This window comes from Cryptotermes secundus, unplaced genomic scaffold (assembly GCF_002891405.2).
Source record: "Cryptotermes secundus unplaced genomic scaffold, Csec_1.0 scaffold47, whole genome shotgun sequence".
Lineage (NCBI taxonomy): Eukaryota > Metazoa > Arthropoda > Insecta > Blattodea > Kalotermitidae > Cryptotermes > Cryptotermes secundus.
In genome coordinates this window covers 1534054-1552691 of record NW_019721002.1, presented here as the reverse complement: position 1 = coordinate 1552691, position 18638 = coordinate 1534054, and the positions used below count along the sequence as shown (strand labels likewise).

At 37.0% G+C, this 18638-nt stretch overlaps 1 protein-coding gene across 7 annotated transcripts in view; it reads right to left on the bottom strand.

Moving 5' to 3' along the window:
- LOC111873956 (putative helicase mov-10-B.1) overlaps positions 1-10620 on the bottom strand; it is a 37621-nt gene extending 27001 nt beyond the window's left edge. The window contains exons 1-4 of one of the 7 annotated variants that reach the window (XM_023869074.2): positions 10522-10620; positions 6711-6889; positions 3074-3170; positions 1532-1709 (exon numbers count right to left, since the gene is read on the bottom strand). In XM_023869074.2, coding sequence (XP_023724842.1) covers positions 1532-1709; positions 3074-3170; positions 6711-6889; positions 10522-10533 — 466 coding nt within the window. In that variant the 5' untranslated portion in view covers positions 10534-10620. Of the gene's footprint in view, positions 1-1531; positions 1710-3073; positions 3171-6710; positions 6890-9055; positions 9277-9799; positions 9825-10075; positions 10279-10521 lie in introns of those variants that run through there. The other 6 variants (XM_023869079.2, XM_033755428.1, XM_023869103.2 and 3 more) reach the window with 6 other exon arrangements.
- Positions 10621-18638: the final 8018 nt, after the last annotated feature.

Below are 18638 nucleotides of genomic sequence, written 5' to 3'. Positions count from 1 at the left end.
TTTAAGATCATTTTAGTGAAAGTTTCATCCTTCAAGGCGTACCATTCACTGCTCAAATACTAAACAACCTGCACCCATGGCCGAGATACAGGGCTCCCATATTATAAGGTAAGGTTATAAAACCACAATTTAAGATCATTTTAGTGAAAGTTTCATGTTCCTATCTCATAGAATTTAAGAACAATGATGAATAAATAATTTTCGAGCAAAATTTAAATGGCCGGCTGAATATATTACCGCAGGAGCCGCGGCCGCGGAATTTAAATGACCACGTCAAAGGGTTAAGCCATACCCCCATGATCACATGGCCTTAAATAAAAACAAAACAAACTCCACTATTTTTGTTCACAAGTGAACTATACCGATCAATTAAAATAAAACAAAATCATTTATGCACTTACATGCAATAATCATAATACCTCAGAGTAAACAAGTTTCATGTTAATTGTATTACTACAGATGAACTTCATTTGGGGTGTTGACGAGAGGCTCTAATAACGTCAAAAAGTTGGGTATGAAGCATTTACATTACAGTTCCATTAATCTGTTAATACTGATTTAAACCGAATTTGCGTTGATGTACAGTCCAACCAAAGCTAAAGTATTATCATTTAGAGAAGACGGGACACTGTGAACCTCTACTGAAACTAGACGAGCCAACAATGTTTCCTTTTGTCTAAAAACTGCTTATATGCTGCCCTCAAATTTTAAAAGTGTAATTTTGGGAAAGTGGGGCTTGCATTCTGGCAAATATGGTAGTAGTGATAACAACTTATGCATGTATGATAAACTGATTCCTTTCACAAAATCAAAAATAAAAATATCAAACAAGCAACCATCTCAGATATGAAGACAGAGTAAAGAGGTCAAAAAAGGCAAGTTTTACTAAGCAGAAAGCAAGGTCACGCCATAGCTCAAGCAGTTAGTCGCTGGCTTCCCACTGCAGTGGCCTGGGTTCGATCCTGTGTCTGGCCAAGTGGGATTTGTGGTGGACAAAGTGGCACTGGAGCAGCTTTTCTCCAAGTACTTTGGTTTCCCCTGCCAATCTTCATTCCACCAAATTCTCCATCATCACACTCACCTGGGGCAGGCTACAATACACCAATCAGTGGCCGCCATGCCAGGTGGAACCAGCTGGACTCCAACCCCCACTAAGCGAATTAAAAAAAAAACATTTAAGCAGAAAGCAATGACACAGATACAAAAGCCACACTTATAGGAGAACAGAGAAGAATGGGGGTTTCATCACACGATCACATGCTGCAATGGAAATGTCAGTGCACCATACTGCCCACAAGTTTGGAGGTGTGTCACTATGAAGATTACTGTCCTATGGGATGTTGTTGTGTAGCCTGACAGAAGATTACCAATATTTAGAAGCAACTTGCTGCCTCCACCTTCAGTCCATCTTCTACCATGAAGATGGAGACAGTATATTCCTCTACATTCTATCAAACTGCATGGCCTCACATCCTAGAACATATTAATCTTGACATTTAACACTGTAAGCACCTCAAATTTCACCTCATACCTGGCTGTAATCGAAGTTCAACCTCAGCTCCAGCAGAGATGTTAAACTTATCATTAATCTTGAATGCCTTGTACGGATGCAGCAGCATTGCACGTACTAAGGAAACATGACGAATTCTCCTCCCCCCAGTGAATTTCACCTCAAATTCATAAACAACATTTGACGTTTCTGGATCTATCTGTAATCAGAAGTACAAAACGTTGCAGACAAGCATGCAACATCAATATCTAGAGTTCACTGTCATTACACAATGTCTGAGAAATCAACAGAAAGATAAGGACGTCATTTCTTAGTTACTGTGGTACTGGTTAACCAATATAGGATGGTGAACCACTCTGTACCAAGGCCTACAAGCAGCAGCTTCATACCCTGGCCAGTTAACCCCCCGGAGAAAGAGCCCTCAGTACCCATCACATAGGAGGGTGAGTGGGCCCCAGAGATAAGTCTGCACATTGTATCCCTGGCTGGAATATTTCCCATAATGAATGACTAAAAACAATTAGTGAAAACTGAATCACCTTCAAACACAATAAAAATAATTGGTAGTGTTTAATTTAAAACCACAACAGAAAGAAACTGATTGCAAAATATCTGATACCAAAATAGATAAGCAGTACAATTATAACATTGTGACAAAGTGTCCATGTTATAAATTGTAATAATGAAAACCCTAGTCCAATGTACATATATTGTTCTTGAAATTACTTAAAATTCTTGTTTTGAGCTGGAAGTCATTCTCACATGTCTAGTTCACAATAGTAATAATAAAACCTGTCACTGGGCATGGTACTGAGCCAGTCATTCACCTCCTACCCACATTACTTATATCCCTAAGATAGATCTTGATATTCTCCTCCAATATGCTCTAGGTCAGACATGTCAAACTCAACTTGTGCAGAGGGCCGCCTCAGCCCTATAAATAATAGTACAGGGCCGCACTTCAAAACAGAAATATACATTAGATTTTCATACAAGGAAATTTAATTCTATTTATTATTTAGGAATAATTTCAATATAATTACCTAAAGTCACATATCTTACAGTTTTAATAAGCAAGAGAATGCCATTTTTGACAAGTATCAAACAGCTTTTCAATATGTAAAAAGAGAGATTACACAAGAAATTATATTAGAAATAGCAAAACATTGAATTGCCTGCAGCCTGCTAATTTATGTCTGTGTGAGACTCCTGTCTTCTTGTCTGTTGGAAAATTGTCTTTACAAAAAACATTTCTATTAAAATTTTAATATTGATTTTAATATCAATTACCTCTAAAATTTGAGGGGCCACACTTTGTGGCTATGGGGGCCGCATGTTTGACACGGCCGCTCTAAGTCCACGAAGTAGCTACTTTGCAGGAAACACCTCATCAAAATTCTGCACATACTTCTTGTGCCCCACCACCCATACCATCAAAGTGAAGAGTCTGATAAACATAACAGAATACCCTGTAACCTATAAAGCACAACGCTCCTTGTTACACGGCACCCTAAATCCATGTACTTCCTTACTTTTAGAACCAAATCATACACAGCTACTTACAATATATTTAACAGTGCCATCTGAAGTTGAGTCTATCTTCTTCCCTTTGCAACACACATTAATCTCAACACCATGACGATTCTTTGCTTTATGCTTTCTGCAATAAACGAGAAAATATGAGGCATATTCAAGTGAAACATGTTCTGGAATGAGTTGCATTCAAACAAATTAATATCATCAGTACTGCAGAAATCCTCACTCAGTCCACATACACATACCTAACTGTACACTCCTTACAAGTACATCAATAGAAATACAAAAGAAAATAATTCCCCACATTTAGTTTGCAAAAACCACAAGATGGCCAAATACGAGCTACTAGATGGATGGATTTGGATTATGTGGAAATAATTTCAATCATTTTTTCTACAACAGAGAAATAACTATGAAGAATCGAAATGATGTACACACAAAATTTATAGTTTCACTTGCTACTGTCCTTCCCGTGGCATGCAATAGCATAGTTGGTTAACGCACTATGCTTCAAGTTGGAAGGTTGTTGGTTCAATTTCTGATGTCACTGGATTTTTCAACTAATCTAATCCTTCCAGCCGCACTATGGCCCTGGAGTCAATGCAGCCTGTAACATAAATGAGTAGCAGGAATCATCCTGGGCAGCCAGCACATAAGGCTGACAACCACATTGCTATCTGTCTACAGACAGACTGTCTAGAAAATGTGGGAGCACTCACATCTCACAACCCTATGGGCCTCAACGCCCTGTTATGGGGATAACGTTACCTATACTGTCACTCCCACTCCCAACTAAGTGAACCCTGTGTAATGAATCATGATATCTGCAGCAGGTACTACCATGTAAGAAGGGTAGTTATTACTAGGGGCATGGGACTAAGTCCCTTGTACTGTGGCCACTTCTGGCCTATTGTACCAAAGAAGGGTTGTTAGTAGAGACAAATGAGGACTTTGCATATCTATATAAATAAAAATGTAAATGTTCGTTTGTCCCTGATCGAAAATCTCCGAAAGTTCTTCACCGATTGCTTTGAAATTTTGACACAACATTGCACTCAAACACGCACATTTTTTTATGTACCTATTATATAGATGTCACACCTGTGACAGGTAAAAACATGTCACGTTCCAAATCCAGCAGTCATTTCCATAGTAACGCTGGAACAGTTGCATAGGATAAGAAGTTCCGTTGCGTAACAATGGATGAAACCGGAAAGTATACTTCCATGGAAATGCAATAACAGTGGGCCGTTGCATAGGAATTGCCAAAACAACAAACGTGTTTCCCCGGAGATGAGAGGATAAGAGGTTCCGTTGCGTAACAACGGATGAAACCAAACACTTCTACAAGGTGTTCTGTCGTCCATTGAATACCAACAGACTGTTGCCTAGAAATAACCGCGGCAATGATCACAGAACACGTGAAATCGAACCCTGGGCGAAAGTGCCCTCTATTGCGTCCGAAACCAGGTTATAACAGTCCAGCTCCGAAGAGTTTTTGGGTGATACTGGACGTGATAATAACTGTACTCGCTGGTGTAAAAGTGAGCATTCAATAACTTATTCGCTGAATCCAAGACGTACATGGAAGTTATTTGTCGCACTGAATAGGAGACACATGACCACAACAACGTTAAATAGGTAACACGCAACATATTCTTATCATCAAAGTACACATAAATAATGCAACAAATTAAAAAACATCAAGAATATGTCATTCACTAAAAATGTATTTTAAGACTTTATGATGTTAAAATCATGTGTAACATATGTCATGCCTGTGACAGGTTGGTTGGTTGTTAAAATATTAATTGTACTCAATATTAATATACTGTAACGTGTTATACGTCATTCATTTCGTGAGTATAGTTTATTTTTCATTGTTTTTCAATTCGTTTTCTTAACTGTTCTCCTTATTTTTCAGTGCAATTGGCGGTGGGTGTGAGCTGTGTCAATTGATCTGCGTTTGAATTGAAATATTTTGTTAGTATTTTTTTGTTGCTGTTTCTTTGTTTTCCAGTTCGTGTTCTTTCCTTTTTTAATGTTTTGCAATTTTGTATAATTTTGTTATAATTTTCCTTCTTTTTCTTCAGTGCAATCGATCTGCTTTAGTTCATCCAAATAATGCCTCGCAGAAGATCAAACTTAGGTCGTCGTACTCGCGGAGCGGAAGCAATTCACTCGATCTGCCACAGCAACACGTGGCCAGGTACAGCTAGTTGAGAATAAAATTACAATAATATACGCTATAAAAAAAGTAAAGGTATCCCTGTAACAGGCCGTGGAGGGCCATAAGGTTGTGAGACGTTGAGGTTCCCACATTTTCTAGACAACTGGCTCACAGATGGTGGTAAGGTTGTCAGCCCTATGCACTGGCTGCCCTTTAACCCCAAGAATATTCCTCGTACTGAGTTGACCTCAGGGCTAGAGTGCAGCTGGAAGGATTAGGTCAGCTTAAAAAATCAAATGACCTCATTGGGAATTGAACCCGCGCCCTTCTGGCTTGTAGCATGGTGCCTCAACCAACTACGCTACCGCATTCCTGCAGAAGATATGTAAATACTTATTATTATTATTATTCAGAGGGGGTGGGTTACCCCATGCACTGCGACCATTTATTAATCTACTGTGCATCCCCCTTTTTAATTATTCTAACTAGTCGCCATGTCCTTCCACTACTAGTGCTCGCTATCAGCCCCTTCTGCCAGCGAGGTTGGCCCTCTCCAGTAGTTGTCCCTGATACTTCCCCATCTACTGGAGGAATTGGAAACTACTTGGGCGGGAAACTGCCTAATTTTGCTCAGAGGTCTGCTAGAGACATGAGGATCTTTTACAGGCCTTAAATCTACGACACAGGACACAAGTCCCTCCCAGAGGACTTGTTCCCTGAATTTTTCCGCCCTTAAAAATTCCATGACCTCCGCCGGGTTTGAACCCATGTACCTTGAGTCATGAGGTGGGAACGTTACCCCTAGACTACAGAGGCCGCTTTATGTAAATACGTGCTTAAGGCTTTAAGTTAAGTGCAATGGGTCAGAGTAAGAAGACAAAATACTGAAAGGTGAGAATAAGACACACAAACACACATATCCAGTTGTATAACGCACACAGTCACAGGAGCAAGACACAACAAAGAGCACAATACACATATGCATGTAGGAAGAGTGCTCCCACAGAGGAGGATTGACGTGATCTGCATATTGAGATACGACGTAAGGATGACGAATCCTGAAAAGTTTTAATATTTAAAATCTATTATTATACATGATGAATATATATTTTAGTCATTTTAATATGAAGACATCAGGGCATGCAATGCAGTAGTTAGACGTGCATAGAGAAAACGCACCTGAAGATGGCACATTAGTGCTGAAACATGTAGTGCAAAAGAGAAGAGTAAGGTGAAAAAGTGTGTGCATTCTAAGACAGTTAGCATAAATCATAGACGAGAATAAGTACACTGCGATGTTTGGAATATAACATATTAAATAAACAAATAACCTTGTTATTGAAAAAAGAATGCAAGCCATCAAACAGCTACCACCAAACACCCATGCACCTTCCTACTCATTTTGTTTACTTCACATACATTTGACACAGAGGGCAGCCCTTACCAGTCCTATACACAAACAATCTTGGGCAATGAACTATAGAACAAACAGACCTCTTGTTCTTGAATTCAGCAAGCTTGAAATTATATTTGTGACGTAACTCCTCCAAGTGACCCCTAAATGCATCATTATCCTCAGCTTCAAATCCACACAAAAAACAGTAGGTGACACCCACTGCTCCACGACTTTTGTTCCTCCTTTGCTGTCTTCCATGAGCCATTTTCCTTCCTGCCTGAAAATTAAATTATTCAGTAACTATTTCTTCCTGCACTCTACTTTCAATTACATTCATTACATTCCTAAATTTACTCATTTTTCTCTATAATTCACACAATAATGACAGCATGTATGAGAAAACTCTACAGAAAATCTACCAATACACAATAATTCACTAGTGTCTGTCACCTGTTCACAGCCCCAAGAAGGAACTATACAATACACTATAGTCATGCCAAAACTCAGGTGATTACATGCTGGCCTCACATTGCAGAAGCCCAGGTTCAATCCCTGGTGGAGGAAGTGCATAAACATGATAGTCCTTACATTTGAACCTGAGTCACAGTAATAAAAGTAAAAAGTAAAGTAAAGGTATCCCTGTAACAGACCGTGAAGGCCCATAGGGTTGTGAGATGTTGAGGTTACCACATTTTTTCTAGACCATCAGCTCACAGATGGCAACAAGGTTGTCAGCCTCATGCGCCGGCAGCCCTTTGAGCCCAAGAACATTCCAAGAATATTCCTGGTACTCATTTCTGTTAGAGGCTGAGTCGACCCCAGGGTCATACTGCGGCTGGAAGGATTAGGAGAATTGAAAAAAAAAACCAATCACCTCATCAGGATTCAAACCCACAAACTTCCAGCTTGTAGCATAGTGCCTCAACCGACTATGCTACTGCGTGCCCCCCAGTCACACTAATACTAACTTTTTTTAAATTTAATCTAATCTATTCTAATCTAATCTAATCTAATCTAATCTAACGTGATCTAATCTACATACTTTATTAAAAAGTCTCTAAACCCTTTACACAAGGAAGTGTGAAATGCCCAACAAACAGAGAATCAGAGAAAGATTCACAACTGTTTGTGCAACATTGTTGGGAAACTCTTGCATGCCCCCCCNCCAATTTTGGCTTTGAAAATGATAACTGTGATATTAGGCAGGATGGTGAGGAATCAGGATTAAATTCTCAGCTGGGGCAACAAATCTTTCACTTTTCCACTTCCATCCAGACTATCTCTGGGGCTCACCCAGCCCCCTACCAAATGAGAACTGGGGGGAGTGGCTTTTGAACTGAGGGTTAAGCTGCCTGGGCAAACAGCTCACTACTAACCTCCATCTAGTGCTGAGGTTAAGAATGCTTGGAGGTATACCTCCACACATTGGCATTATGCTTAATTAATGAAGCAGAGGGATAAATTTACTTTACTTTTTACCAAAAATCAAAATCAGTGGCCTAATGAAATGCTCCATTGAATTGCACGCTCCACCAAACAACTGATATTCTGGGTGGTCTTAAATACATGCATATTTCTCTACAAATGCATTCACACTTAGATTCATTTTTCCCCCCATGTGTTTTGGGTTAATTTTCCCATGCTAAAACTGTATCTAGTCCTACAAAAATTGTGCTCCATGTATACATTTTTCTTAGCTGTTCATGCTATGGTTGACAAAAGTTACCATGGATATTCGCTTCAGACTTCATGTTAATTTTCAGGCAATTTTGTATGCGCATGAAGAATGTTATGCGAAGGTTATGAAGAGTTCTATCTTCTAGGACATAACGCTGTGTAGTCCACTGCCAACTGCTTTCATGCTTTTTTTTTTTATTGCTAGTGGGGTGGGACTAAGTCCCTTGTGCTACGGCCACTTCTGGCCTATTGTACCAGCCCCAGATGATAGGTGAGGGTGATTGTGGAGCAATTGGTGGAATGAAGATTGGCAGGGGAAACCAAAGTACTCAGAGAAAACCTGCCCCAGAGCCACTTTGTCCACCACAAATCCCACTTGACCAGACCCGGGATCAAACCCGGGCGGCCGCGATGGGAAGCCAGCGACTAACTGCTTGAGCTATGGTGCAGCCCTTCATGCTTTCTTGCTTGGCATATTCTTCAACCCTAAAGTTGAAGGCAACACGTTCCTCCAAAATTTCGGTTTTACTTACAACAGACTACAAAGGGTTATATCCCACTAGTCAGAACTCTTTCTTTAGTTCTCATGTCTGACTAAATTAAATATTTTATTAAAAATAAACTAATAATGATATGGGCAAATGCATGATAAATCCAATTCATGACAGTATGAAATGTACAGACCCAAATTTTCAGCAGGAATTACAGATATTTGTGAAAGATGCAAATTTTGGAAGCATCACATTCAATGTTTGATGGTACTCACGGTGGGCAAAATTTCAATGCAGAAATTCTCCTCCGAGTTTCTCTGGTCTTACCTGCCAATTTTCATTTCACCACTGTTCAATTCTAATCTACCAGTATCCCCTTAGACAAGAAATAGCCTTGACTAGACACATTATCATATCCTAGTTCTTTAAAGTTGTGGGCTTTATCTCTTATCCAGCACTTTCGTGATTACAAAATACGTAGGTATTTTTTCTAAAAATCACAACATATCCTACGGAAACCACGCAGAGAAGACTTAAGACAATCTCCTCGTCCCACCTAATTTTCCACAACTGTTATGTTGGCAGCTCTCTACTGTTAAAATATGCTAGAGCTGGTAACGTCGTAGTAAACAATTTTCAATAAGAGACTGTGTGTATGTACGTATTTATTTAATCTCTATAGATCACTGTTACATGATACAGGCCAAGTCAATTACTGTACCTTGACCGATTACAATAAGAGAATAAAGTTACAATTCTTAAAATGCTACATGCGCTGTTCCTAATTTCTCTATTGTTTGTGTTACTATTGTTATGTGTGTGAATATATACAAAACATTTTATGTGTATCAAAAAGTTAGTCTTAATAAAGTAGGGTTAGATTGAACACTGGTTCCTTCTTTCGGTTCACGTACTCGTAGAAGTAACAAACAAACAACAACCACATAAGATTTACTGACGATTGATTTTTAATTTTCGCTTCTGTGAGTTAAAAGACTGGGAGAATGCGTATTCTATACCTCTACATAAATACTATGGATTACTGTTTTCAAATTTACTTAACGTTGCAATATGGCACGCATTCTGAGACTAATTTTGTGCGTAGCTTTCTTCTGTACCCGTATATTACAGAAACTAACTTCAGGGACAGGTTAAGGAATATTGTTGGGGTCAACATCAGAAATTATATTACAGATCGCAAACAGTTACTAAGCCCTCTCCATATTGTAAAGCTCGCTATAGATATTATGATTTATATTTCGTATTTCATACAGCATCCAACAGATCCAACTTACCTTTCTTCCCGAGGTTAAACGCTACCAACCTATTTTAAAAAGTTCGTTTTCGGGAATTCCCCGTTCACCAACGAGGCCGATCGAGGTTACCTACGTTACCAACTGACGACTGAGCTATATCTGACGTTCAAGACCCAAGACCCAAGACAAAGCTTAACGTATTGTAGGCGATACACGACGAATGCCGTTCCAAATTATCATAATGAAATGAAAGTCTGTCGTCTACGTCCAATAGCAAAAATTGACAAATCGACGTATCCATCTCTAGTCGTCTATAGGTGTTGCTCCGCCTCATGACTGATAAACCTGATAAACATTGCCTTCTTATCGGCATGCCTCACCCACGCTACAGATTGTACTAGTGTTTCAGGACAATGTCTGGTAATTGCATACTATAACCGTTATCTATGAGCAATAAGATAAGCAGTGAGTATACTTTTGTGTACCTGCATTTTCATTGTTCTACAAGGTAATCACAATTCCGGATTAACAGAAAGAACCATATTCAGATTTCCTTCACAGGCTAGCAAAACAGCAACATAGCTATGTTTCCATGATTTATTTCACCGTCTTTTAGTGCATACACTTATCTACCTCACTCCTTTCTCCCGCACTACATGTTTCGGCACAAAAGTGCCATCTTCAGGTGCTTATTCGATTAACGTCAAACTAGTTCACTGCATGCATTGTCTTCATATTAAAATAATTAAAATATATATTTATCATATATACTGACAAATATAAAATATTAAAATTGTTCAGGATTTTTCCTACGTCGTATCTCACTTCTCGAGTCACCTCTAATCTCTTCTGTCGGAGCACTCTTTCTATTACCGTATGTGGATTGTGCTTTATGTTGTGTCTTGCTCCTGTGACTGCGTGTATTGTGCCGAAACATGTAGTGCGGGAGAAAGGACTGAGGTAGATAAGTGTATGCACTAAAAGACGGTGAAATAAATCATGGACTTAAATCAGTGCAACAGGACGCTAAAATATAACATTAGAGCTATGTTTGTTTGCTATTATGATGGCACTGATGAGACCAAGGATCATTATCCGAAGTGCCTTTATTTTTTTATTGATTTTTATATAAACTTTAGTTCATGCCGTTTAATTGTACTGACCGTCCTACATTATCCATAATACGAGAACAATATTTTTTAAAGTATTCTCGTGATTAGTTTAATATCCATAAATTTACTTCTTTTTTAAACAAATAAGGGACTGAACCAGCTGCTCAGCTTGTACTGCTCCAGTTCCTTGCCAGCACACAAGTGTCGCATAAGTGTCGTGTGTAGTTTAGCGGAAGAATGTCACCCTGAAGATGAAGGCAGCAAATGCCTCAAATGCACTGGAACTTTCTACCAGATGGCAGTAATCTTCAAGGTTATGATCATTACGATAATTTGAGATTACATAACTTGGGAGAAATATATGCATACAGATCGCTGGTTGTGGGAAATCTCTATGGAAAACAAAGGAGATGGCAGGCAATATTAAAATGGATGCCCAAGAAATGGGTCATGAAATGAATCAGATTACTTCATTATCAAGGTGATGTCGAATCTTTACCATTAATTAGTCAGTTGTTGAATGAGTTAAAGTGTTACCCAACCTTGACCAAAATTAATTTTGTTATGTAGTAATATTCATGCAACACCGTGATGAGATGTTATCTCCAATGGAGGCATTGCATAGCCACATTTTCAGTTTTTTCTCATGGTACCCTCCAAGGACACCACCTATCTCAGGCTCTAAGGTATTTCAGTATCATCATCATCATCATCTTTATTAACATCCGTAACTGTTACAAAGTAACACATGGACAAGTCATAACATGTAGTACAATCATTCGGGAATCCTTTGCCCACGGCCTAAAGGGTTCCTATGTCAACAGAGACATACTCTAATTAAAACTACAATACAGAATACAAGTACACAAATTTTAGATTTATTTTAAATATAAATAAGTTAATTTCAAGTTTATTTGCCTTTATGCTTAATCGACCAACTTTAAAAATACTACTTTAAAATCAAGTTACTAAAGTAACCATCACAACCATACTCATCAAGGATAAAAACACATCATCAAATCATCATTAAGGATTTTGAGCAGAGTTTCTCTATTCATCCTGCAGTCCCTCAAAGAGAAACTCCTTCATTGTATAAAATGGGTTATCAAGTAAAAATAATTTTAATTTATATTTAAAATCTTTGAATCCATTTAATTTTCTTATTTTCAAAGGCAATCTATTGTAAGCTTTAATACCCATATTTATGACACTTTTTTTAGAGGTAGATGTGCTACAGCTTCGTACATGGAAGTCCTCTTTTCTTCTAGTATTATATTCATATAAATCTGAATTTCTAGTAGTATACAGATTAAATTTCTGAAAGTAGCACAATACCTCAAAGATGTACAGAGAGGTAACAGTTAGGATCTTTAGATCTTTAAAGATTGGTCTGCATGTAGTTCTACTATTTACGCCTTTTATTAATCGAAGTATCCTTTTTTGTATTTTCAGTATTTTACTGCTTTCACACTCTCCCCCCCAAAAAATCAAACCATAACTTATTAAGGACTGAAATTTAGCAAAATAAACATTCCTGAGCGTAGAGAAACTCACTACATCTTTCAAGGATTTTATAATATAACACACCTTATTTAATTTTAGACATAAAGATTGAATATGTGAGCTCCATTTTAAGTTATTTGATATATTAACACCTAAAAATTTAAACTGTGAGGTATAACTAATTTTCATATTTTTGAAGGTGATTACTGGCTCAGACATATAGTATGATTTGTTTAATTGGAACAGCATTGCTTTGGTCTTTTCCGTATTTATAATCAAATTGTTTTTTGAAAACCACGATTCTAACTGGATCATCACCTCTCCTATCTTATCTTGGAGAATATTTATATTTTTATCTGTTACCAATATGTTAGTATCATCTGCAAAAAGGACAACTTCACCGTCAAATATATGATAGGGTAAATCATTTATATAAAGTAAAAACAACAGTGGGCCCAGGATGGAACCCTGGGGTATACCAAATTTTACATTCTTAAATGAGGAATTATACCTCTTCTTACGATATTTATTGTCATTTGAAGTTATTTCGACATACTGAGAACGTAGAGAAAGGTAGGATTTTAACCAAATTATGGCATTCCCTCTTATTCCATAATGCTCCAATTTCTCAAGAAGTATATCATGATCTATAACGTCATAAGCTTTTGAGAGATCAAAGAATATACCTACCACCCCTAACCGCCTATCCAATGCTTCCTGGACCTTTCCAATGAAGGACAGACACGCCGATGTAGTTGATTTATTTTTCTGAAACCCATGTTGATTTTCTGTTAAAATTTTGTATTTTGTAGTAAAAGATACCAGTCTAGAATACATTATTTTTTCCAATATTTTTGAAAATACAGATAAAAGCGCTATCGGTCTATAATTACTAGCTTCTTGTCTGTTCCCTTTTTTATAAACAGGCCTAACTTTTGCAATTTTTAATAAATCTGGAAAAATCCCCTGGTTTAAAGACTCATTAAAAATGAATGTAAGTGGTTTTTTTATACATTGAATACATGCTTTTAATAAAAATTCAGGGACTTCATCAACTCCAGCAGAGGCTTTACCTTTTAATTTAGTTACTACTAACACAATTTCATCTTCAGAAATGGGGAAGAGATACATGGAGTTTGGATTTCGGTCGACTAATAATTGTGGTAATCTATTATTATTTCTATTTCTAGTTTCCTCCACCAGTTCTTCAACTTTATCAATAAAATAAGAGTTTAATGTATTCGCCACCTTCTGCGGGTGTATTATTTTCTTTGAATTGTTTTGTAACCATATATCATGATTTGCCCTACCTGCATTTCCCATTTGTTTATTTATTATCTGCCACATCATCTTAGTTGGATTTGTAGCATCTCGTATTTGATTGTCATTATACCTTTTCTTAGCTTCAGAGATAACTCGTTTATAGATTCTGTGATATCTATTTATATAGTTTAATGAATCCCTTGATAGTGGTAATCTACACTTTAAACTATTTAAAAGCCTCATTTTCTGACATGAGACTCTTATTCCTCTAGATATCCATAAATTATCTTTGCGGTCACTCTTTGTTTCTAATTTCAATGGGAATGCTCTCGTAAAATAGTATAAAAACTTATTTATAAATAATGAGTATAATTCATTTACATTCCTTTCCACAGAAATTTCTTCCCATAATTCATCCTTTAACAAGTCTATGAATTTGCTTATATTTACCTTAGAAAACTTTCTTAAAAGTACTTTATCCTTTTGCTCCATTCTTCGTGTGTCTAAATTTACCCATAAGATCTGAGCCAAATGGTCAGAGAAACCCATATTTACAATTTCAATATAATTCTTATTAAACTGTTTATTAGTAATCATAACATCTATCGAGGATTTGGAGAGACTAGTAACTCTTGTTGGTACAGTTACTGTATTTTTTAGATCATAAGATATCAATAAGTTTTCCAGTGTCCGTGTGTGTTCATTTACCTGGAGAAGGTCTATATTCCAATCACCACAAATAATTAACTTTTTCCTTTTTTTATGTATTCTATCGACAAGAGTTTCCAGCTTCTCCAGGAATAAACCAGCATTGTTTTGGGGGGATCTGTAAATACAGACCAATAACCATTTAAAGTCAACAATTTCAACTACAGCTAATTCGAAAATTTTTTCACAGCTCAGATCATTGAGAAATGTAACTTCCCTGGTATTTAACTCTTTGGTTACAAATATACATGATCCACCATTTTTACAATCCTTCCTACAGAATTTGCTCACCAGTTTAAAGTTATTAATTTCTAACAACAGTAACTGGTCTTCTGACAGCCAGTGTTCTGTAAAACACAGTACTTTTACATTTTGTAAACTTGTATTTAAGAGAACATTTAATTCCAGTTTCTTATTAAATAAGCTTTGAACGTTGTGATGGAGAATAGCAAATTTGTGATTTTTTAATTTCAATCTCTGTCTCCTATCACCTTTCTGATTTATTATGACTGGGCTTATGCTATCCATAAAAAATCTGAGCTTCTTTTTTTTGGTACTTTACGGAGACGTTTGGACTGTAACACTGTTTCATTTTCTGGCTCATTGTCATCTTTTCTTATTTCCCTATATACTTGCATATTTTCTTCATTGACAATGAAACACTGATTATTCTTCCCCTTTGCTATTTCACAATTTTCTGGTAGAGTAGGTCCATTTTTTCTCTCTTCTTTCCATTCCATCACTATTGGAGCTGGTTTTTGCACATTTAAAATATCATTTATTACATTTACAATTTTACTCGTCATGGCCTCTCTTCCTCTCCAGTTTAAATGCAATCCATGATTTGAATACAATTCCCGACAGTTTACCACTTCGATAGACTGGAGATTTTCAAAAGCTTTACTATATTTAGAAAGCTTTCTATTAAAACCTTTTACTGCACTATTTACGCATGAGTTTTCTTGGAGGTCATGTCTAAAAGGAGCATTTATTACAACCAAATTTGTGTAACTCAGTTTAGTTGCCAAGTCTTTTACTTGCTGGAGTCCATATTCACTTTCATTTTTTGCTATATCACAAGACCCTCCCCATATAATACACACATCGTTCTTAGAGAGTGCACTTACTGTTGAGTTTAAGGTGTTGGTTAACTCCTTCATATTTGACCCTGGTTTTACTATACCAAAAACGTCAAAGTTCTTTCCAAGTTTATGTTTTACTTCACTTGCCATACCCCTAGCATGGCTATCACCCAAAAATAAAACTCTGTTTCTGTTTCTTTCACACCTCTTTTTTTTTTTTACCTCTTTCCACTTTACCAAATGATGATTTGAATTCTCGGACTAAAGATGAATTTTCACGATCTTCTACCTGGTTTTCCAACATTGCGTATCGGTTGTTGATAACTGGGATCGCATACTGATCATATTGTTTCATGATGATTTTGGATTTTCCTTTTTTCGCTTCTATCCACTCCACATTTTGTTCTTTGGTTCTTGGAGAATCCTCAATAATACTAGCCATCTTTATTAGCATCGTATTAATTTTATGTTGCATAACCTCTTCTCCCGAACTTCTCATGGCTAACTGTAACATACTACTTAATTTCTTCATATCATCTTGTAGATTCACTAATGCCGTTTTATCCACAATTATACTCTCACTAATATAATGTTCTCGGTTTATGCATACGCCTTCTGCAATTTTATATTTTATGCACGTATTGTTTTCCTCACAACCTACATCTTCATGCTCCTGACTCGTCGCCTGAGAGTTGCCAACATAACAATTGCATATGTTACTAAATCTAAGGATGTAGTAAATGAAGTTTGTATTTGGTCTGGTAAACAGTTTTATATTTCCTTTAATAACAGTATATGCTGTGTGCTAAATGTAACAACTCCACTGATGCTGTGTGAAGTCCCATAAAACATACATGGTCACACAAATACATTCCTGAAGATTGTTTTTATACTAACATTCTTTCAAAACCGTTTTGAATTAACAATGCATTAATTTGTAGTAAGTACCCTATTTTAGCTGTCTACCATTTTAATGTTTGCACACTTTGAGTAACAAGGCCACAACTAAAATGAGTATTTTACATTACTATTTGGGATCCAAACTTGCTTTTAATAATGTTATATTGCAGCATCCTGTTGCACTGTATAGATCTGACTTTGTATTTTGCTTTTATGCAGTCGACATGCAATGGCATTTACTATTCACTCATCTGTAAGTTAAGTCTATTCTAAATTCCGGATGCATTCTAATATTGAGGTTAAGAATGCCACTCTTAAAAGCTTTTATGAATTGGGGTTTACACACACGGACAAATTTACTCATTTATAAAGTCTTTCACATACTTCAAGAATGTACAAGCCTTCACATATGCACACATCACATGTATCTGGAATATCTGCACACAGTGAAATGAATTATACGAGTAATAATTTGTACATAACCCCTACAAAAGGAGGAAAGTAACTGCAGTGAGTTCTTTATTGTGTTCAGGGAGCTGCCATAAAAGAAGACACAAATCAGCATAAAACATGTTGTTCCTACAGCTGTGTATCACAGGAAAGTCCAGTTCCTCCTAATTTCGACTGACAGAAGTGATACTATACAGGACTGCTTTATAATGGATCATAATGTATTCGTCATTTTTGCAGTGTTCTGTGGAACTGTTTCTTTTCTATAAAACCATTTCAATATCAAAATTATTTTCCTTCAGATATTGCTCCAAATGTAGCAATTCACATCTCCCTGCATTATCTGTCTCTTTCCATATAATTTTCCTCAGATTACAACAGCTGTTTATTAGAAATTTCAGTGTTTCTATTTCCACATGTCCACATTCATTAAAACTCATTACTTCTAGCTGCTTCCACTTTCCAGCAGTTACTGCATCAACTACTACTTCACTCCTGAGAACAGGAACTTGCAACAAGTCTAGAGTCTTCAGTTTCGTGTAAGCAGATATCAGAATGTCAAAATTTCTCAGGGAGTATCCTCGTATAGTTAAGTGCTCCAGATTCTTATAGTGAAGTGCAGACAGGGCATCAAAAGGTATATTTCTGTCACCATAACTGCACACAGACAGCTGCAGTGTTTTGAGTTGCGTACAGTAAGTGATGAATGTCATATTAACAGCTGAAACTTCTTGCAACTTCAGTGATGTCAATTGCTCTCCATTGGACAATATAAATGTTTCAATAACAGAAAAGTCACAGTTACTGATTTCTAGTTTCTGAAGACTGGTCAGTGCTGTCAGCGGGGCCAACGTGCAATGAACAGCATGTAGGGTTAATTGAGTAAGATGAGGACACAGACTTACCAGCTGATGAGGAGATTCAAGGTTTGTTGTTGTGAAGGATTTCAGTCCTAGAGTACATTGAGTTACATCTTGCAAGCTGTCTTTATGGTCAGATACAAAGTCCTCAAGTTTAAGAAGCATGTCTAGCAACTGTGTACAACTCTGTTTGGTGATGAATGTTCCCCAGATGTTCAATATCTTTAAGTTCTGGAACTTTATAATTGAGTCAACACTTTGGTCTGTTACTTTTTTTGAAAACATTATGCCTAAGTGTTCCAGCTGTTTACAGTTCTTTGATAAAACTGCTAATATGCTGTCAGTGCAATTATTCTCATAAATAAATACAACCAGGTTCTTCAGAAAATCAGCACTATGTCCAACTAGGTCTCTAACTGCTAATTTTATGCCTTTATTAGGGACTGCATGTATTTTCAGAATCTTCAACTCAGTTAACCTGTGAAGCTGTCTGCACAGCGCAAGACACAGGTAATCTGGATAACAATACAGCACCAGCTCATGCATGCGAGGGTGGATTGCTGCTACAACAAGCATGTCAATAACATCCAAAATGGTGTGATGTTCAGTAATCTCATCAGTGGAACAAAAGTACATGTTTTCCTTCATCAAATATGTTAGGGCATCTAGTAAGCAAGATGCAACTTTATTGGCCAGAACTTGAGGCAGGCCAGGCTGTAGGAAC